Source organism: Eufriesea mexicana, unplaced genomic scaffold, assembly GCF_001483705.2.
Source record: "Eufriesea mexicana isolate 0111107269 unplaced genomic scaffold, ASM148370v2 scaffold2119, whole genome shotgun sequence".
In the NCBI taxonomy this organism is placed as follows: Eukaryota; Metazoa; Arthropoda; class Insecta; order Hymenoptera; family Apidae; genus Eufriesea; species Eufriesea mexicana.
In genome coordinates this window covers 966,674-988,928 of record NW_016910196.1, presented here as the reverse complement: position 1 = coordinate 988,928, position 22,255 = coordinate 966,674, and the positions used below count along the sequence as shown (strand labels likewise).

General features: G+C 53.0%; 1 protein-coding gene across 3 annotated transcripts in view; it reads right to left on the bottom strand.

Annotated features, from left to right (window-relative positions):
* The window catches only part of LOC108549651 (protein pangolin, isoforms A/H/I/S), a 259,130-nt gene extending 238,312 nt beyond the window's left edge, over positions 1 to 20,818 (bottom strand). For all 3 annotated transcript variants that reach the window (XM_017903145.1, XM_017903146.1, XM_017903147.1), the window contains exon 1: positions 20,726 to 20,818. In XM_017903145.1, coding sequence (XP_017758634.1) covers positions 20,726 to 20,791 — 66 coding nt within the window. In that variant the 5' untranslated portion in view covers positions 20,792 to 20,818. The remainder of the gene's footprint in view (positions 1 to 20,725) is intronic.
* Positions 20,819 to 22,255: the final 1,437 nt, after the last annotated feature.

Sequence of the window (22,255 nt, the reverse complement as noted above, 5' to 3'; positions counted from 1 at the left end):
CTTTCCTTTTTCTTCCTCTCCTCTATTCTCTATTTTTTCTCTCCCTTTTCTTTCCTTTTTTTTTTCTTCCCATCTCCTCTCCCCTGCCTCCCCATTCGCATTTTTTCCTTTTGGTCAACCACAGGAGTGGCCTAGCGTGACGTCACTTTTTTGCAGGCTGCTCATAATAGCACAGCTTACCAGCTATTACCGCGGCTGGCACGCCCCTCTCATCGTTCACCACCACGCTAATACATTTCTCTCCTCTCCGCTCCCTCTCTCGCTCTTCCTCCCCCTCCGACTCTACCCAACCGTCTGTCTGTCTCTCTTTTGCTCTCTTTCACCTCTTTACCCCGACTACACACGCGCCTTATACCCAACCGGTGACACGACCTCGCGCACGATTATAGCTTTTCCCGCGGATTACAACGAGCGCCGACCGTCGCAGACGAAGCTTTCCCCGCAACGTCGTACGCTTAATGGCCCGATAAATACGTATCTCCCTTGCACGGTGCACGCAGACAAAACACGGATACGAGGTTTATGGATTTTTCAATGGGAACGCAGGGGCCACGGCCCGCTCGATGGAGAGAGAGCAAGACGAAGGTTCGGCCGACGAGAAGGGAACGAGCGTCATCGCGAAGATTATCATACGAATGGTACAAAGGTGGAAAAAGGGTGGGAATGATAGCGCGGAAATACGCCGACACGCTGTCACGAGTCGCGGGTTCTTTCTTCCACCAAAAATTCCACGCATTCGAGAAATTAATTTCATTCCACCCCTCGATCCCTTCGATCCGAAAAATACCGTCTCCCTATATACGCTCAGTCACGAAAGTCTTCGTACACTCCCTAAAATGGTCATTTTATAGAAAATAAATAATTTTTTCGTGACTAACTGTATATATGTAGGATTACTGCCAGATTAACCCTTTGCACTCGACGATTATTTGACCAAAGAAGAATAGGAGTCCGAAGATTTTCTGTTATAAAGCCAAGGATACTTTTCTGAGCAGAATTATTTGATTTCGATACCTCTTAAATTTGGCATATCGATGAATATCGAGTTTCGAAATTTGATCAAATGGCGACTGAAGGGTGTCTCTCGAGTGCAAAGGGTTAATAATGGCGACTCCTTTTTAATAACAAAACAGATTTATTTAACTAAAATGTTATACTAGGTTCTCCAAACCCTAACTCTGAAACACACGATCCTCTATATTCACACCACTCGCGTTCTGCCTCGCCAGTGCGCTTGCACCCTTACTTGACACATTGCGGACAGATGACGAGATATTTCGTCTTGCATATTTCGTGGTCCCGCGCCGGTGACGAGATATCGCGCAGTTGCTACGTGATAGTCAAGGGTAGTTTTTGGTCATTTGTATTACGAATTAATTATTCGAAACCCTGAAATAACACTGTTTCCTCTGTTAGCGTCCTTCGTTGCTCGCAATAGCGCGTAAATATCGCGAAAAGGTTGACGTTCGCGCCACGTCGCGGAATAATTCGCGTCAGCACGTTAAAGACAGCCGATTACAAGCTCGCAATGGCGCCGTTATCGCGGAGCATCTGTTTCCACCGGCTATCGATACCAGTCGAATTCCAAAGCTCTCAAGACGGGATTCCCATAAGCGTGAGCCGCGTGCGTCTGAATGTACCGCGTACGTATGCATTCAGCGCTTCCCCCAGACGCAGCGTCCGATTCATAATATGTAAAACCGGGTTCGTGTCTGGACTGCCGCCGAGGCGTCGAGATGGTTAGACGCGTGCGTCTATCGCGAACGCGGCGGTTAAAAATCGCAAAGATTTCGTAAGCGAGCCTCTCTATTACATCGACACGCACTTGGGTCAATCGACGAGTTACCTCCCCGTGCGACTTATAAAAGAATTACGTACTCGCCATCGATTATCCGCGCGCGTTTCGACACGATCTCGTCGCTGAATCGTATATCAAGCTCGAGCGAGAAGCGCGTCCGAGATTCTCTGAACCGGTGGTTGCGGTCATAAAACTTACGCTCGCAACGTTACATTTACATTTTCGTTGGAATACGCGCAACTCCGCTATTTCGCAAACGGGGAATTTATTGCGCGGCCGCCATTGCGCGCGAAATCCGCGCGAGCTTGCGCTTCTTAACGCGGAATTAATCGCACGCGGGAAAACAAAATTCGCGATGGTTCCGAGCGGACGATTAGGGTGAAACGTAGAGAAGAGCGGAGGTTTCGAAGAGCCACCCTGTATGCGGCGACGAGAGGCGGCGCCGTTTATCAACCGCAAGAATTAAACGCGAATGATTGAAACGTAATTCGGGGGGAGTTCCGGGGGATGGGGCGCGGCGCGCGTGTCGGAATAGTTGAATTCGGGCCGATTTAGTTTTCCGCGGGCGTGTATAAAAAAAACAGATCCAGTTGAACGCGCGTATCGAGGACCATTTAACCGGATTGATGCCACTCGGCCGATTGCTCGCCTCGCCCCGCGACACTGAATATAATTTTCCTAGTATCGCGCGCGGCTTTTGTGCGCTTTTTGCCCGCCCCCGCTTCGATACCGTGCAATTTTCAATGCGGCCGAAAAAGAGGAGGGGAGAGAAGGACCGCGAGATGGACACGCGCGAGAGCGAGAGCGAGAGAGAGAGAGACCTAAAAAAAAAAAAAAAAAAAAAAAAAAAAAAAAAATAGGAAAGGGAAAAATGAGGAGGAGTGAAGAGAAAGGGAAGAAAGGGAAGACAGAGAAAAGCAACGTGCGCGCAATTTCACAGTTATTAAGCAAGTAGTTACGTGACTAATGACTTAAACTTTAAACGACTGCTCGGATAATCCAGCCGCTAGTTAGGGAAATTTCTTTCTGCCCCGGTGTATTTTCACCCCTTCCCCTATTTCACCCTCTCCCCGCGTTAACCCGCCGTCTTCCTCTTCTCCTCTCCTTCCGCGCCGCGCTGTTTCCTTCTTTTTCCCTTCGTCTTTTTTCCTCCGCTTCTTCCTCTGATCTTGAAACGTTGCGCGGCAGCCAACCAACCCCCGCTCGGCGGCCAGCGGAAAGGGAAAGAAACAGAGAGAACGACGACGACGACGACGACGACGACGGGACCGGCTGCGAGGGAAAACTTGTTCGGTAGTTAGAGACCGCGAGGCAACGCGCGATTCCTTTTTTCCTTCTTTTTATTTTTCCTCTTTTCTTTTTTCTTTCTCCCCCCCCCCTCCCTTTTTCTCCTTTTTTCGTTACACCGACGAAACTTCACCCTCAACCCCCTAGCCCTTTCTCCGTTCCTCCACGCTTCTTTTTCTCTCTCCTCTTTCCACTTCTCGCTCCCCCCCCATACCTTTCTCTCTCTTACGGCAACAAAAAGAATCTGCTCTTGCGTGGAAGCGAAACACGCCTCCGGTAATGCCGCGCGCGCGTTTTCACCGCCGCGAACCACCCCTTCCAGAAAACTGTTTAAAGCCACCAGGCAGAATATTTTAATTGGAAGATCGTCCCGATTGCGTTACCGGCCGCTTATATAATTCCGCGCCGCGTCTCGGTATCTGCACGATTCGTATAAACAAAGTGGACAGCGCGTGCACAGCCTCTTTTTCACCCTCGTCGTCCGGCCCCCACACACACCACATCGCGACGCTGCCGACGCCGTCGACGGCGACGCGGCCACCACCGCCGCCGTCGCCGCCATCAACCCCCGGATACGCGGAACGCTGTTATTTCCCGGGCAACAATAATCTCGCGCCGCGCTACTATACCCGCGCGTGTACCCGGCGCCGGTGTGCGCCGCGTCGCGTGTACACGTAGACGCGCGGCCGCGCGTGTTGCACAGCGCACGGTTTTTCACCGGGGCGACGAAATTACTCGAGCGGTATCAAACGTCGCGCCTTTATCTCGACTTACAAAGAGGGCAAACGAGCACGGATTCCTTTAAAAATAAATCGCCGCAAAGCGACGGGCTTTTGACGCGGGCCACCGCGATCGAAATTATTTCTGCCCCGCCGGGATCCAAGGGACCCGGCTCACCGTGAACCTCCAATCCCTGCATAAGGATCATTTTCCTTCCTCTTCTTTTCTATTTTAAATAACGATCCGGAAATCGCGAGACAAAGCTGCCACTAGAGCCATCGATTCGGGGATCCATCGACTCTATAGTGGGATTCTAAAATCCCACCGAAATGAAACGAAAATGCGTCATAATCGAAGAACCTGATCCTAAAGTCTCCTACATTTAACCCTTTAATTTTCTAACAAAAGTAAGAAATAAAAATAAAAATGTTCGCAAATTTTTCATCGAGTTTCGTATATAGGATCATTCTTCGAGCTCAGAAGGGGTTAACGGATGGTTATCTTTGACGAGGCAAGGAGCGCGAGAATTGCCTCGCCATGGCATTTCACTCTGAACGTTGGCGCGATGGTGTTTTATAGTTTACCTTGGAATCGAGTAGAAAAGTCTGCGCTGCGAATTTATCGGTAGAGCAGACAGTCGATCGTTGATGGCTTTCGAGGAATCCTCGACGAAATTAGTCGATAATTATTCAAGGGGAATGAATGAAAATGCAACGGCACATCGTGTCGGAGGTTTGAACGAGCCGGCGTGTTACGAGTATGCTATTTCTATTCCTGGAGCGAATTGCTCGCGGAAAAGGCTATGACCCGAAGACAAAGTGCAATACGCGGTTTTTCATTGTTCGCGTATCCTGAATACGATTTCTAATACGATACCTTTCACGGGTTGAGAAACACCCCGTACGCGCGATGTGTTACATTGTCCTGGTACCGCATTACACTTTTCAAAACGTTATATACGCTACTCGAAGGTAAACCGATAAATCACTCGAGCCGCTTATTTAAATCAGCGACTGGCTGATGAAATTTCTCGACGGATGAACGTCGAGCTGAAATAGCAGAAATCCCACGAAATCTCGGAAATATCCGCCGTTCGTAAAAATGAAAATAACGATACCCCGAAAATCCTTCGGGACAGGGTGAATTTGGTGTTAGAAAATTTGGGTAGGAGAAAAGAGAGAAATAAAAGAGAAGAAATGAGAACCGCTGAGGGAATATGTATAAACTGGACGGTCGTCGACACGGAGGAACCAGGATCCATCCCGACGCGTCCGTCGTGGCGAGGAGCCGTTGATCTTGAATTACCCCGCGCACGGTTCGACGTATATTCCATAAGCGTGGAGAGAAGACAGGTCGAACGACAAGTAACGTCGACGCGGCTGCGTTACCAACCGCACAATAAATTCCTTCAAACGTAATCCGCGGTGCGCGACACACAAGGTTCTCTCCGGCGTACTATATTCACTTCTCAAGGTGAATGATGCAAATGCCAATGCGGTCGACGGTCTCTTTCAGCGGCGTGTGCAGCTCGTTGCATCCGTTCACTTCTCTCCCGGTGAACCCAATAAACAAACGACAAACACTATTTTTATCTAATCGCGCGCACCCCCCTGGGTCTCTTCCGCGCGCGCGTCCCACGACCTCTTCTACGCGCGTGCACGCGTAATTCCGCCGGCGATACGCGTCCGGCCAGCCCCGACAGATCGATCATCGGACAGCACCGCGTCTCATTAGCGATCCACCTTTCCAACCGCTTCATCTCCGTCCGAACGGATAACCCGAGCCAGTCGTTTCCATTTACTTCCCAACCCTCGGTCGCCACCCCCGTTGTTCTTGTGTCTAATCGTCGCGCGCAACGTGGTTTCTGGAACAGCCCTCGATGGAACGGTGTCTCGACAAAATGGTCCGAACCACGGCCAACGATACCGCCCCGCATAGGTGGGTACACAGGTACAGGTACGCAGAGGTACCTGCGAGGATACGGGTCGGAGAGCTGCTTTCCCCGAGTCCCTTTTCTCGCGGGACAGAGAGCGCGTGATCGATCATGCTCCCAGACAGCTGCGCTATCGCCTCGAAATTCCTGAGGTCGCGACAGCCCCTTAAGCCTCCTCCGGTGTCTGTCGCGCGCGCGGCTCGAACCGCTTCTGTGCGCAAGCCGCGCGTACGGTCGAAACGGGCTGTCGGGAGTTCGCGCTGTAATAACCGAGCCTCGTCGAGCCGTTTCCATTGCAAAACGTCGGGAAAAAGAAGGAGAAAACGTGGCCCGTACAGCCCACCCCTTGCTGCCGTGCCATCCCTCTATCTCTCTTACATCGTCTCCGCGCGTTTGGGCGTGTTTGCGTGCTCTCGGCGAGTAGCGTTTCCACCGGCGAGACCGCTCCGGCTTTTTGTCCTTTCGAGAATGAAAAAGCGGCCAACGCGAGCTTGTTTTGTGTTCGCGAAAGGTATCGACGGTCGGACGACGATTTAAGGAAGGCAAAATGCCAAAGTCTCGCGTAAATCTGCCCCCTCCGCCGCGGCCACCCCCTCGCGGTCCCGACCAAGCGGACCCCGGTCAGACCCCCTCCAGAGCGTAGTCCTAACGACAACCACCACCGCCACCCACTGCCACCCGATAGGGCCAGCGTTCCTTGCTTTTCACCCACCTGCTCTCGTCGTAAAAACCGTGCTTTACGATTTCTCGAAACTCGCCGGTCTTCCCTTTTCCCTTCGCGCGATCTTCGAGATCTTCGTGGAATTCGCGCGAAGCGTACAGCGAAAGCTGAAGATCCTTCGCGAGAGGATGCTGACGGACCGTGACGGGACAGTGACGAGATGGAACGAAACCAGGTGCTGGCCGTCGATATCGCGTGGTCGACGAGACGGACGGGTAACGATCGACCGATTCCCTACCGATCTACCGGCTACAATTTCAGGCTGTACAGGTGCGCCCCCCGATCGTCGTTTCGAAGATCGCGTTTTCTTTGGTTAGAAAAATGGACGATCGTTTCCTGGGAAGCTGGTGAAGGCGGATTCGCGGGAGAAGGTACTATTCCGCCGGTTATCTTTTGTTTCCATTGCGCGAGGTGGAGGAGGACGTCGAGTGGAGTCCATTCGGTAATTTCACGGTGACGGGTTCGAGAGATCGTGGAAGCCGACGAACGATTCGAGGGGGGAAAAATTAGACCGACGGACCGATTACGCGATTCTCGCGAACGACGTGTTTTCTATTTGAAGAACGCTCCTCGGGCTGTCTCTTCTCGCGTCTTTTCAAAGGGAGAAGTGGGAACCCCGCCTCCTCGTGCCCAAAACCGTGCGCCGCGCTATAAACTTCCTGCGGTAAGGAGCTTAAAATAACCACGCGGAGAAATAAGAAGCGGAAAGGGCGAGGCGGATCTCGTTCTCGTACTTCGATTAAAGGATTCCCTTTTCTCCGGGGGAACAGAGTCAAATTCGTGCCTCGGTTATAGTATATGCACACCGTGTCCAACGACGAGATCTCGTTTTTCCTTTTTTCTTTCTTTGTTTTTTTTTTCCTCTTTTTTGGTTTCGAAACGATTTGTTTTTCTCTCGCTCTCTCCCTCCCCCCTCCCCCCTTTTTCCTTTCTCCTCGACTCGTTCTTTTTCGAGCTCGTTCCCGTTCGACGGGTCAGATCGATCGTTAACAAAGACACGACACGAGGATTCCGTGATTCAGGTTCGTTCAACCTCGGCCACGGACACGGCGATCCACTCTCTCTCGCCGCACGGAGCGGAGCGGAGCGGCGAGGAGCCACGAAAGCCGAAAAAATTCCACAGAGACGCCTGCAGTTCAATTTGTTCGCGGTTCACGCTTCGTTATTGGCTTTAAATCACGAACGGCAGTTTCGATCTGCGGGTGGTACCAACTTCTGTAAACAGGTTTGCCTCCCCGTCCGTTTCGTCCGCCTCGCCGCGACGCCAAGGCAAATTGAATTTTCTGCTAAAACAAAAGTCGACGCGAAGGTGTAAATTTTCTTACCTACCCGTCTACCACCTGCCAGCATCCTCGCGCGTCCCTCGTCGCTTTCCTTCTACTACCGTCTATGCCCGAGAGCCTTGCCCGATTAATTTCCATTTCCACCCACGCCGCGTAACGAGCCGGCAACTTCGCCAGAAGAGGAGAGATACTTTTTCTCGATAATTCGAAGCTGAATCGACGACGTCGACGAAGACGAAGTCGAAAGGCCAGGAATAACGGAGCTGGATAAGACACGAACCTATGCAACATCGCGTAGACGGTATTATTTCCTATGCGTCACCTTTCTATTTTAATAGCACCTCGCTGATGTAAGATCGTTCAGATTTCGCTCGATCGCTACCTGTTTTTCTTCCCAACGGTCCTCGTCTACGGCCAAGTACGAGATACCGACGTTTCGCGCGCGTTTTCGCTTTATCTCGACGCGCGGCGTTAAATACGCGCCTAGTTACGCGATAAAGTAGGTAATACGGGTAGAGAGGCTCGGCTTCGGTGAGAATATCTCGGAAAATACGAGGAATTTTCGACATGGAAACACGCTATAGACATCGGCGCGAGCAGTCGTACGAGTAAAGTCCGAGCAACGACGGCAAATATCTCGTTTGTCCCCGTTTCCACGATTAAACACGCTAGAAGCGCGTAATATTTCCCAGTTCACCCCAATATTATCGCGGCGCATGTACGCGACGTAATAAAGACACAGAGGCTATTACTATTACCACCGTTACACACGAGAGATATCGACGAGCGTTGCACAGCTGTCAAGCAAGGATTATCTCCCATCCGAGCAGCCGCGTCACGTGGCCAAGAGTCCCATAGCCAGGCGTCCCACACCACGGACGTGACCCACTTGATCCTGTCCATAACCCGTGTCCATACCAGCCAGCGGTAGCCGTCGATCCGTCGATCGATCGATCGTTGGTTCGTTGGATCGATCGATCGATCGATCGATCGACCGAGCGATTAATAAATATACGGTAGGCGAGGATCGAGCGAGCGGGCTCGAAGGCACGAGTGCATTCCCAGCGTCGCGCTGCCGCTAGAATTACGGCCGACATTGTCCCAGATTCTCAGACGGTGGTATACGCGGCGGCGGCGGTCGAGCCACGGATTCCCTTCTACCGTACAGCCCGTTCGCAACAATACGATTTACGTCCGTGCTCACCTGGAACGGTATACGCGCGGCGGAGTTTTTCGCGTGCCACGCGGGCCTGACGGTAAGTCACCGTTAACGAGGCGTGAACGCGCCGCTGAATTACGATTGTTTTCCATTTAGAAACGCGAAACACCGCCGCCGGTGACAACGCTTGCGTATAATACGCGTGTATCGGTGAGCAATAATGGCGCGCCGCTTTGAAGCGCGCACGGGCCGTTATACGAATACGCGGCTTAGAGAGACGGAGAGGGAGAGAGAGAGAGAGAGAGAGAGCAGTGTCGCGATGCTTTACATGATCGACTAATATGCATGCGTTCCATCGTCGTCGTCGACGACACGGAGACCTCGACGTCAACGTCGTCGTGGCCGTTGCCGATCCGACCATCGTCACCGATCTGCCCACGAGGGCACAACACACACACACACACACAAGTGCGTGGTTGCAGAGGAACGAAGAGAACAGACGTATCCGTATCGTGTACGATGGTAATTTTTCATCGTACGTTGAATTATTAATCGGAAAACGGCAAAAGGGCGCGCGAACGAGTTACCCTCGCGAGATTAAAGAAGTCGCGCGGGAAAGATCGGGCGAAGAAGAACCGGCGCAGCGCGAGCGCGCGAAATTGAAACCCGTATTACCCGCGCGGCCACTCCCTTATAAATATTCCGTGTAACGATGCCTCGCGCTAGATTGATTTCCCAATTAAATGTAAATGAACGCGTAGCCAGGGCCGGCGGCGGGAGGGGGCCCGCGCGTCGCGGAACGAGTTTTATAATGTCCAGTTGCGCGCGCCAAGGAGGAGCGGCTTGAAATCGTAGGCTAAGCGCACAGCGTGACCGGTCAATAAATTAATTATTCGTCGAGCGGAGAGAAACGGAGAAAGACGGACGAAGAAGAAGCACAGAGAGCCCCTCTGCAACGTCTTCTCTCGGTCGCTGTCCCTTTCACCCCGACCCGGTCAGCCCTCTCTCCCTCCTCGATATTTATGATTCTCCATGGTATTTATTTTGGCTCATTTGTCCATCGGAAACTGCCGCGTCATCGGGTCAGACTTTCAGCTTCTTTTTTCACCAACCTTTCTCGGAGGCTCCCCGGCTGGCTACCTCGGAGAACCCTTTCGTACTCTTTTTCGGCCACGCTCGGGTGAAAACCTCGCGGACCCTTCCCCATCCCGGCGATTACTCCCCGTCGTTGGAACGCGTCGACGAGAGGAGATATCTCTCTCTCTCTCTCTCTCTGGTTCGACGTCAAGTCATCCATCGACGCGATCGTTCTCTCCGACTAACGTAGAATTGGTCCGCGACGCAACGGTCGCGTAATCGCTCGAAAAGGCTCGTCCGAGGGGAAACGTAATCTCGGGGGCTGGAAACGCGAACGGATCCGTTTGCCGTAGAGATAGCGACGGTTATTTACACAGAAGAAGTCACCGGGATGATCGCGTTTTGTCCCCGGTTCGGGGTGTCTCACTGCCGTGTTTCCCGCGTTGGCCATCGCAAACATCTCGGCTTCCGTTTTCAGGGTGGTTAAGCCCTGGACGTTCTCCGATATTCACGGGGCCCCACACCCGGGTATTTATTCTGGCTCATTTGTCCCTCAGGAACCGCCGCGTCATCCGAGGCAGCAGCCTCGAGCCGCAGGCAGACCCTCTTTCCTTTTTTTCCCGCCCGTGAACCGGGCGCATCCCCGAGTGGAAGAGGTCTCAGGTGTTAACTAAAAACCAACGGTGGACCGACTTAAACGCGCGAGACGCCGGCGGAATCCGCCTCGACCACGAAATTCCGACGCGAGTCGAGGGGCAGAGGGAAGCGGAGGAAAATTCTTCGCAGCCGGATTACCATTCGGCCCGTCATCCCTCGGGGAAGAAGCGCCCCTAACGACGATTTACAGAACCCATTAATGCGTCAACGAATTCGAGGACGCGTTGCATCAGCGTGCACGCGGACGTTATTTTGCATACTCGAAATGCGATCATAAATGGAACGCGAAAAGCGAGCGAACGCTTTCCAAAGACTAGACGTCGTTTTCTTTCTCCGCTCTCTCTATTTTTACTATTTTTCTTTTTTCTTCTATTCCTCTCCTCTCTCTCTCTCTCTCTGCTTTAAAATTGTGCCTCTCCGTCGCGTTCCAACACCCGACTGGCAGCAGAGTCAAAAGGGGAGAAACGCGTTCAAAGAGCAACGACGTCGGGGAACGTCGCTGGAGATCGAGAAACTCGTTGAAAAGTAATAGCCGGGTCGTTTCAGCTAGATGAACGATCAGCGAGCAAGACGGAAGGATCGCGACAGGCACGTAAGACTTGCGTAATATCGCCGGGGCAAACGAGATTCCTGAAATCCAGCTCGCCGATTATGTCAAACGACCGACACGCCGCGGCGGAGAGGATCCTCTCGGCGCGAGATGGACGACCGTCCAATGCGAACGCGGGAAGGAAATAAATTCTGCCGGCTGGGTATTCTCGGTGACGCATGCTCGTCGAATCGCTGTCCGTAATGAGCGGGTAGAGGATTTGTCGAGCTGCGCGATTTCGAACGAAACGCGCGGCTCCTCGTCCCGCCGGGCGAAAATAACTCGGGGCTGGCCGAGAACGACGTCGTAACCGCGAGAGAGTATTTGAAAAAGAGAAGAAAAAGAGGAATACAGAGAAAAAGAGAGAGAGAGAGAGAGGAGAGAGAGAGGAGAGAGGGGGAGAGAAGCGCCTGGCGTATTTCTTTTTCGATACGTGGCACTTCTTTTTTTAGAGGGAATCGTTATCGTCGGAATTTATTAGAATCCGCTTCTTACCCGAGAGAGAAAGAGAGAGAGAAAAAGAGAGAGAGAGAGAGAGAGGAGGAAAAATAAAGCGCGAAGAAGGATTGGAAGAAAAGGGGGCGGGATGAAATTAAACGGTTATACGAAAACGAACGGTCGTATAATATCGGACGAAAGAGAGACGCGTCGCGGGGTTGCGAGGGCCCGGCGATTTTTCGAAGTTTGGCGTGGTTCGTGGTAGTGCGGGGCCAATTTTCGGCGGGAGATTCGTATCTGCGGCCGCGCATCTTGCGAATGTTCCCACGTTAAACGAACGGACAGGACAACAATTAGCAGGGTTCCAGGGACAAGGGGCTAGAGAGAGGCACAGCGAACGTAATGGAGTCGCGTATCGCGCAGCCATCTTGGCATTAACGGCCCACGTGGTATTATCCCTCGAAAAAGGACAATCCCCGGGGTTTCTCTCGGTGCCCCCGTACGCGAGAGAACGCGGGAGAAGGTTGGTCAGGTACTTAAACACAAAAGTACTTAACCAAGAACACCGAAACTAATGGCGCCTTCGCACCAGGTAAAATTTGCGGTCGTAGGATATCGGGGGAGGGCCTGTTTTCTATCTCGCGTTCCATCATCGTGGATGGAACCTCGATTCAAAAGATTACGACCTTCGGACGGACTCTAGAATTCTTTCCAACATTTTTTTTTTTATTTTTTTTCCCCCCCTCGTTCCCTTTTTCTCTTCCCCGTCCGTCTCTCTTCGTTCTCTAGCTCCGTCTCGCTTGGTCCAACGCGACGGACGTTTACGAATAACGAGACCACGAAATTCTGACCCCGATATACTCGGTGGAATCCAATGGCTGCTCGAAAATCCAATCGGGCAGCATGACGAGATACTATGGATCGGACGATGAATTTTCTGTTTCTACGTCCACGCGAGCTTCGTCATCCTCGCTATTCACTCTCTAATCAAGGAAGAGAATTGCCTCGTTTCTGGTCTCGGACGAGCGAAAGAGGGACCCGCGCGTATCTCCTCGGAAGCTGTTGGTCAAGGTCGCGGAGCCTCGAAGAAGAGAATACGTCTGTCGGTAAAAACGAATTGACACCTGAATGCCGGATTCGCGCGCCGCGTTCAGGAATTCCATCGACACGGCGAGGATCCTGTCAGAGACGAGAAAAGAAAACCGACGTTGGGAGAGAAAAGAGAGAAAGAGAGAGGGGGATGGCAAGGAAAAACTCTTCCCACGAATTGAATGCCGCTAGGAAGTACTACTCCGAGCAACCCTATTACCCATCGAATAGAGCTCGGAGATTCAAGAACGGAGGGTAGGAGGAGAAAAACGCGGAAAAAGCCGGACAAAGGGGAAACGTAATTTCAGAGATCAAGATATAGACCTTGTGCCGTTCGACTGGATCTAAATCGCGGTACCGTGGCCAATGGGGACGAGGGTGCAGCGCGCCATAGAGACTCGGCGTATATTCCCGAGGAAATGTCCGACAGCCACGAGGCTGTACGGTGTTGCACGGTGCAACGGGTTCTCTTTGAGAAGAAGAAGAAGAAGTCCTAGGCCGGAGGACGGCATCGACGATGCCGGAGCAGAAAACGAGCTGCCCAATATGGCGAAGAAAAGCCAGCGGCCTCTCTTCCCACGAGCTAGACTCGCCGGACTGATTGGCAAACAATTAGCAAGGAGGACGGTGCTCACGGTGCGAGAAGGGCACGATGAAGTACTAAACGCGGGATAGGCATGTATCACGCGGACATCTTTGCCCGTGCACGCTGTGTGTACCCTCTCACACCCCTCGCGTCCTTCTCCGCCGCTCGTGTCTCGAAACAATGAGAACAATGCCGTTGGTCTTCCGCCGGAGCGGACAGACAAAGCCCAGTTCCACGACAAAACCATCGTCACCATCGCCGTCGTCCGTCGTCCGTCGTCGTCACCGTCGACGACGATAGCGATGGGCTGTGGGGCTCGTCTCTGGGAGCCCGAGGAACCAGCGGGACCAACGACGGAGAAGAGTTGGTCGCGACGCGAGCGTATCTACGCGCCTCTCTCGATACGAACATATTTTCGCCGTTCTTGCCTAACACGCGCAATCTCGCGCGCGTTACGCGCACGCTGGAAGCCGATGAGAAAGAGCGGCGAGGAGGGTGTAAGAAAGAGAAGCGGAGAGAGGAAAGAGAGAAGCGACACAACGGCTATGTTGCTGCGCCCATTATATTGTTTTGAATTAAGCGCGCCGTGGCTGGTTGGCTGGGCTGTGTTTTAATATAAGGGTTTTGGATTTCACGTGCATCCACCGACCCCAAACCTACGCTCCCTCCGCAACCCCGCGCGCCAACCAGCCCCTTTCCGCCCCCCGCCACAGCAGGTCGTCGTGTTCGTAGTTCTCCACGCAACGCGGAGCCCTTCTGCGTGTCCTCTCTCGCTCTCTATCTCCCTCGACCGCTGCCCTGCACACCCCGATTTCAGGAATTCCATCGACACGGCGAGGATCCTGTCAGAGACGAGAAAAGAAAACCGACGTTGGGAGAGAAAAGAGAGAAAGAGAGAGGGGGATGGCAAGGAAAAACTCTTCCCACGAATTGAATGCCGCTAGGAAGTACTACTCCGAGCAACCCTATTACCCATCGAATAGAGCTCGGAGATTCAAGAACGGAGGGTAGGAGGAGAAAAACGCGGAAAAAGCCGGACAAAGGGGAAACGTAATTTCAGAGATCAAGATATAGACCTTGTGCCGTTCGACTGGATCTAAATCGCGGTACCGTGGCCAATGGGGACGAGGGTGCAGCGCGCCATAGAGACTCGGCGTATATTCCCGAGGAAATGTCCGACAGCCACGAGGCTGTACGGTGTTGCACGGTGCAACGGGTTCTCTTTGAGAAGAAGAAGAAGAAGTCCTAGGCCGGAGGACGGCATCGACGATGCCGGAGCAGAAAACGAGCTGCCCAATATGGCGAAGAAAAGCCAGCGGCCTCTCTTCCCACGAGCTAGACTCGCCGGACTGATTGGCAAACAATTAGCAAGGAGGACGGTGCTCACGGTGCGAGAAGGGCACGATGAAGTACTAAACGCGGGATAGGCATGTATCACGCGGACATCTTTGCCCGTGCACGCTGTGTGTACCCTCTCACACCCCTCGCGTCCTTCTCCGCCGCTCGTGTCTCGAAACAATGAGAACAATGCCGTTGGTCTTCCGCCGGAGCGGACAGACAAAGCCCAGTTCCACGACAAAACCATCGTCACCATCGCCGTCGTCCGTCGTCCGTCGTCGTCACCGTCGACGACGATAGCGATGGGCTGTGGGGCTCGTCTCTGGGAGCCCGAGGAACCAGCGGGACCAACGACGGAGAAGAGTTGGTCGCGACGCGAGCGTATCTACGCGCCTCTCTCGATACGAACATATTTTCGCCGTTCTTGCCTAACACGCGCAATCTCGCGCGCGTTACGCGCACGCTGGAAGCCGATGAGAAAGAGCGGCGAGGAGGGTGTAAGAAAGAGAAGCGGAGAGAGGAAAGAGAGAAGCGACACAACGGCTATGTTGCTGCGCCCATTATATTGTTTTGAATTAAGCGCGCCGTGGCTGGTTGGCTGGGCTGTGTTTTAATATAAGGGTTTTGGATTTCACGTGCATCCACCGACCCCAAACCTACGCTCCCTCCGCAACCCCGCGCGCCAACCAGCCCCTTTCCGCCCCCCGCCACAGCAGGTCGTCGTGTTCGTAGTTCTCCACGCAACGCGGAGCCCTTCTGCGTGTCCTCTCTCGCTCTCTATCTCCCTCGACCGCTGCCCTGCACACCCCGACCCGCTCGTCCTTCCGCCCTTCCATCGTGTCATTCGCTCTCCCTCTCTCTCTCTCTCTCTCTCTCGCGAAACTGCACTCCGATACGCCCGTTATTTTCAGCAACCCCGTCGAATCGAGTTCTTTTTAATTGGTGGGACGTTTGCGCGTTTCCGTGCGCGTACACGTATACTCTACCGCGTTTTTTCCTTCTTTCTCTCTTTCTCCCCGTTTCATTTTTTTTTCTTCCTCCATCCCGCTCTTTTTTCTCCTCTCTTTCGCGTCCGTTTCCTCCCTTCGCTCCGACCTCGCTGCCACACGAGCCTCTCTCTCTTCTCCCTTGCTCTTTCGCGACCGTTGTTTTTCGACGGCTGTTGCCCACGAATTCTAGGCATCGTTCCTTTGTCACCGACGAACGGTCGCGACCACGCGCCGCGCGTCCCCGTACGTCCGTCGCGACGTCGTAGCTCGACGTCGTCGGGGACAACGCCGTTTCGGAATGTCAACGCGTTAATGGCGACCGCGGCGGCCCCCGCGACCACGCGCGCGGTCCAACCACCTTGTCGTCGTGTCTCTCGCCTATCGATCCTTTCGGGCCCGTGTTTTTCTTCCGGCCGCGATCGCGTCCAAGAATCCCGGCAAAAACAGCCTTTCGTCGACTAACGCCCTTGCCTTTCTTCGCAGAACGCCGGCTATTTCGCGTATTCCGTGCCATTTTCGACAAAACTCGCGTCGAATCGAGATCGTTCGCCACTTCCGAGTATCCGTTCACTCCCCCCGTGCTCGATTCATCTTCCTCGCGCGTGTATGGGTCGTTGGCAATGTACACGCGCGATTAAAAATCGCCGAGGAAAACTATGGCGATAGCGATAGCGAGAGAGAGAGAGAGAGAGAGAGAGAGAGAGAGAGAGAGAGAGAGAGAGAGAGAGAGAGAGAGAGGAGAGGAGGAGAGCGGCGTAAAAAATGCTCACGGCGAAAGAATGCAGTCCAATTTGCACGCGACTTCCTAAGAATCTGCCAGCGGATTCCTGGTCACCTAATTGCCATTTTACGCGCGGCCTTTTATCGTGAAAGCCCCGGCCACGAAAGCCCCGGTTGGTGCCACCTCTCAAAGGCGTTGCCAAGGCACTTTGTATTCCGCAAAGAGCGCCGCCACGGAACACGCGTTGTTTAGCAAATTGTCGCCACCGCGGTGCTTAATCAGCAGAAGATCGCACCTGCAAGCCCGAACACACCAGCTACTTGATAGTCCCTCGGGAACGGTTTGATCTCGTGACGCTGGCGGCGCACGTGGGTCGAGATAGCGCATGTTCCAACATTCCTTCGGAAATGCGTTCCAAATCGTTGGCATCGTGTTGTTAACGCGTTTCTAATCGGCTCACGGACACCTTGGGAAACCGAACGTTTTTTACGAGACCGGAATGAGAATCCCGCTCACGAGAGATTTAAAACTGTCGCATTCGCGGGGGACGAAAATAGAATGCGGATGGTGGAACGGAGTATAGGGTACGCTCGGTTCTCGGCAGAGTCGATAGAGCAAAGAGTACAACGTAAGATACTGGAAACGGAGGGAAACCGTAATTACGTTTGCATCCGTGTTGCTCTTGCTCGACCCAAGTGTGTCGCGAAGGTATTAATTTTCCGTCGCAGGCGAACGGAGATCGTGTTTTTCGCTCGTTTTATCGCGTACCATTTCCATCGACCCGTTACCAACCGATGCTAAAAGGTTTACAAGCGGAAAAAGCTCGCGATGACCGAACGTACGCGAGCGTGTACTTTGTTTCTCGCGCGACGTAATAATCGTAGATTACGCTCGAGGACGAGGACGCGTACGCGCGGTTAATCGAGTCTCGTGGCAACGGGGGGAGGAGGAAGAGGAGGAGGAGGAGGAGGAGGAGGAGGACTTCCACGGCTGGGTAATTAGGAAAATAAATATTTAGCGTTTTCGATAAGTCGGTGTACACGCCCCTAAATGACGGAGCGTTTGGCAAGCATCCTATAGCTATTTACCGAAAGAAATCGTTAGCGCCTGGTTTCCGGTCAATTATTCGAAACGGCGTATCCCTGCGCTTCCGACGATTACGCCTAAAGAAACTAATGACCAAGTGGTAAGAACAATAGAACCAGTCAGCGAGCCAAGAGCCTCTGCCCACCGACCGTCTCTACTCGCTCTTTCTCTCTTTACTCTGCCGCGGGACCGTACGCGTATACGGCGGGTATATATACGTAAAGAGGCAAGAAAGAGAAAAAAGGCGGAAAGAAGAAGCAGAAGAGGAGGAAATGAAAAAAGAGGAAAGGAAAAACAGAGAGAAATAATCAGACTGGGAGCGTCCATTGACGGATTGTCCACGGTTCCGTGCTCCTGTTCCGAAAGATCGACCGCGACAGCGGTTCATTCACGAGCCGCGTGTTTGTAGTCGGATTTCGGGCGAAACTGCTTTCGCGCCCATTTTTGTTGGAGGTAAGCGTACGAGGGTTCGTCGAGACACGCTCGTTGTCGGAAATAACGACATAATGACATGGTAGAAGATGAGTGCCCGAGGTAGGTAAATCCGAGACAAGGTACGGGCCAAGGGTGCGAGCAGGACGGAGAAATGGGAAAGAGAAACCAGACTGGGTGCCCCGGTCGGTGTGTTCTGGTAGGGATATAGCCGGTAAGAAAGAAGAAAGAGAGAAAGACGAAGAGCAAGAGGGGCTGGTGGGGTGTGCACCGCCTGCGAGTCGGAAGCGTTGCTGACCATCGGCTGGGTAGGCCGGTGGTTCATCGAGTTCCGAGCAGTCGAAGAGAGCTCGATAGGCACTCTTCGAGTTCTTCGCTACGTCACGCAACCCTTTATCGGCGACTCGGTCTAATTTTATTTACGGCTCATTACCAGCGGTGCCCCGCGCCAACGATCGGGCGTGATTCCATTAGAAAATTCACGGAAAGTGCATCGCGGGCTGCCGACGTCGCTCGCGTTTTGCGGAACCGATGCGGCCAAGGCACGAACGAGTTTCCGGTTAATTATCCGAGGTAGCTGGAAACGCCGCGCGATATCGACACCGTCTCCGATACCTACACTCTGCCGGTAGTATATAGCCCGATGCGCATTTTTACGATTCCCCCCTTTTTATTTTTATTTTTCCTCTTTTCCAAAAAATTCCATCGGATTATCTTATCTCGCAAGCCTTGCCGCGACGCGCGTAAAAATACACGCGCGACTCTAACCGAAACGCTCGTACGTCACGCATTAACGAGCGCGATGCTCGGAAAGAAAGAGGAAAAACCGTACTCGACGACCGAAAGAAGAAGAACCATTTCTCCCGTCACTTCGTCACCCTTTCCAGACGACCGTCGACGTTAAGCATGATCGATACGAGGCGAATTGCGGAAAATTAATGCTGGTCTCGCGGCGGCGGCGGCGGCGGTGGTTCACCGAGCGTGAAGAATCGACGAGGAGGAAGAACGAGTTCGCGAAGGATCCCTACTACGCTACCGGTCTCGCGAGCGAACGCGACAGCGTCGAAACGCGCGCCTGCTCGCGCGCGCGGACGAGAGAAAGAGAGGCGAAACGCGACATGCACGGGATCAACGACGGTGAACACGGCACGCTCTCTTTAACACCGAATCGGCCCAATTTTGCCCACTATTTAGCGACGCCATGCTTCACCGCAGTCAAATTAGCCGTCTGTCCAAGCACGCCAGTGCGTGCTCATACGCGCGTACACACCGACACGGAACCGCGAATCCATTCGGCGCGACAATGCTATTCGCTCGCGTGTACACGTGAATCTGCAAATTTCATTCATCTCGACGGCCGCGGCAGGGGTACGAGGGGGTGGAGCAGAGGGCAGGCTCTCTCGATTTTAGCCGGCTTTTTTAACCCGTCCTCGACACACACGCCAGCATCCGCACCTATACCGCGTGTCTCGTTTTCCCCTTTTCCGATTTCACGCCGATCCTCGTTAAATCGCTATTGTCACGTACTTTCGATGTAAATCATTCGCGAAACAAGTTCTCTCGATCACCGCCGATCTCCCGTGTCCGATAAACCGAGTCAAGTACGACGCGCAAAAGTCTGCGAACGGCTACATTTTCCTAGTACCCCGACGAGGCAATTTACCGCTCCCCCGGAAAAAAAGGGTATAAAAAGGGACACCCTCGTTTTTATTGATAAAAAAAAAAAAAAAAAAAAAAAAGAAAGAAAAACGCGCGCATACGCGTATATGATAATAAATATGTATTTTCGTTTGCATCGCGCGCGCGTAATCTCCTCCTCGGCCGTCGAGCAGCGCCGTTCCAGCCGAGTAAAACGTTCCCCGTCTTTTTTCTTTTACGATACAATAAAGACGTTTACAACCGAACGACACCCACGTAACATCCCCGGGTTCGTAAAATCCGAGTCCGTTCCGCGTAATCCGTCTTGCAGCTCGTAATTCGATATTCGTTAAAATTCCTGCGATCCTCGCTGGCGGAAGAAAAATCTTTCCAATCGAATAGCTCCGCGCGCTAGCGCGCCAACGCGCGTAGCGCCGAGTTGACGCACACGCGGCTTTAACGCGGAACGAATTCCATTCGCATAATCGTTAATGCGGCTAATTGCGCGCCGCTGCTGCCACGCGATGCCCCTTTAACTTTCCCTCGGATACACGCCACTGTACGCGAGTCCTCTTCGGACCACGGACTCGACGACGAGAGAGAAAAAGGAACGGGTGGAAAAATGGGGAGAAAAATGCGAGCGGTCGGCGATTAATCGTTTTAAAGGCGTCGCGGAAAGAGAAACAATTCTAAGCGCCGTTTCCAACGGCACTTTATCATCGGACCTGAGCGTACGCGCGAACGTTCGCTCGTAAATAAATCGTGAATCCAATTTGTGGCCGCCATAAATCAATACGGGAATCAGGATTCTCAAAGGGCACGGAGAACGCCTCGAACTTGCAGTCTGACGAACGAAACACCGGCGACACGTTCCTGTAACCGCGAACATAACCACCCTTCCTCCTTCGATACCCTTTGGGGTACGCAGAGATTCGAATATGGCGGAATTCGCGGTATTTTTCCACGCGTACGCGATTCCACGCCGAGAGAGGTTTCGAGAACCGTCGATTTTGATAACGGCCGATGATGGAGGCTCGGACGAATCTCTAGGGACACCCCGAAGGGAAAGTCCCGGGGACTTTCGAAACTGCGGTCGTGCCCCGTACGGACCGCCGCTTCGTCCTTGAGCTCTTTTCTCGAACAGGTAAAACGATACGGGAAACAATAAAATGATAAACACTCACCATAGACACAGGAATGGGTCCTGCGGCGCCATTGGGGTAGGGGTACGGCGAGACGAGGTAGCCCATGTTGAACGACGAGGTATGTGGCGTCGGATCCACCTTACCTGTTTCACAAATCGAGAAAAAAGGTTAACAGGTGAGCGCGTCAGGTTTTTAACATTAAGAATTAACGAAGAGCGGAGCCTGTTAAGAGGGGACGACGTTGTTAAACGTTTTCGACGTAAAATTATCTAATCTCTTTCTGCATCTATCCGCGAATAAAATATATAGATCGCGTGGATGGACGATTATGCAAATATCAATTGCGTTTGTATCGTATTTAAATCTTGAGCGAAATTCTATATAGTTATCGGCGGATTTTTCTTTGCCACGGATACGTTTTTACGTGGAAAGAGATAAGAAGGCTACGTAGAATTTATTATTCCCGGTTATCTTTTAACAACGAAATTCCGTCGCGGCAACCAGTTTGGAATAAACGAAAAAGCAGCAGGTGCGAAAGGCTCGGAGCCGCACGCCGGGTCTCTCACACCGCTGGCAACCGTGAAAGATTCAACGAGCCTTTTCACCCATCGACGTTTATCTTTTCACGCTTATCCAGCGTAAACAGTCCACGAATAATTATATCCGACGATCCCCCCTGGTGGCAATTAAACGGCGGCTAGCCCCGCACGCAACGAGCGTACGTAGTACGCGATTCGAACGATTTCTGCGGCCCTCGCGCGACCGGCACCATCTTCCACGCAACTACGTCTACGTTAAACCAGTTTCGTTTAATGGATTTAATTCGCGCGCACCTACTAAAGCCTCCTCTCTCCTCGAGAACTCGTTCGAGGGACACCGAAACGATAGGAATCGCGACATGCGTCCCTGCACCGCGCTCGTCCCTAGTATAGGGCACCCACCATCCGCTTCTCCTCTACTCTCCGGGGCCCTTTAAGCACAGTTGTTCGGAATGGAGGCCGATACCGGAGAAACCTTTCGAGTTTATCCGTTCCGCGAAACTGGATCGCGGCGAGCAACAAGAATCCGCCACGAAGGACTCCCGCCAAGTGATACCGATCATCTCCGTCCGAGCTGCCGGCAACGGGGCCTCTGCGCGCCTCTGTCCCGATCCGCTCAAGGCGGATCCTGTCCGCTCGAGAGGCCGGCACGGACTCTCTTCTCGGTCCCCGTTCCGCGAAACTCGATCGTTTCGAGAGGTAGAAACCTGCTTTCAGGATTCGAACTGATAACTATCGTCTCACTCTCGTCTCGATCTGGCCGCGGTCGCACGGCTACCCCGGAGTTAGGATCCGCCGAGGCTCTGCCTCGGGTCTAGATGCTATCAGGGGCAGCGACGAGTATCTTTAGGTGATCGGCAACGCCATTATTTTATGGAGAGAAAGTATCACCCGTCGGTGGTTAGGGCCACGCGGTAGCGACTGCTATTAACTCGGCCACAGATAGATCGCCAACGCTCCGCCATAACGCTCCCCGATGGGAGCGCGGGCAGCCATCAGGGGCGAAAAATCCTTGGTACCGCGAGGAGAG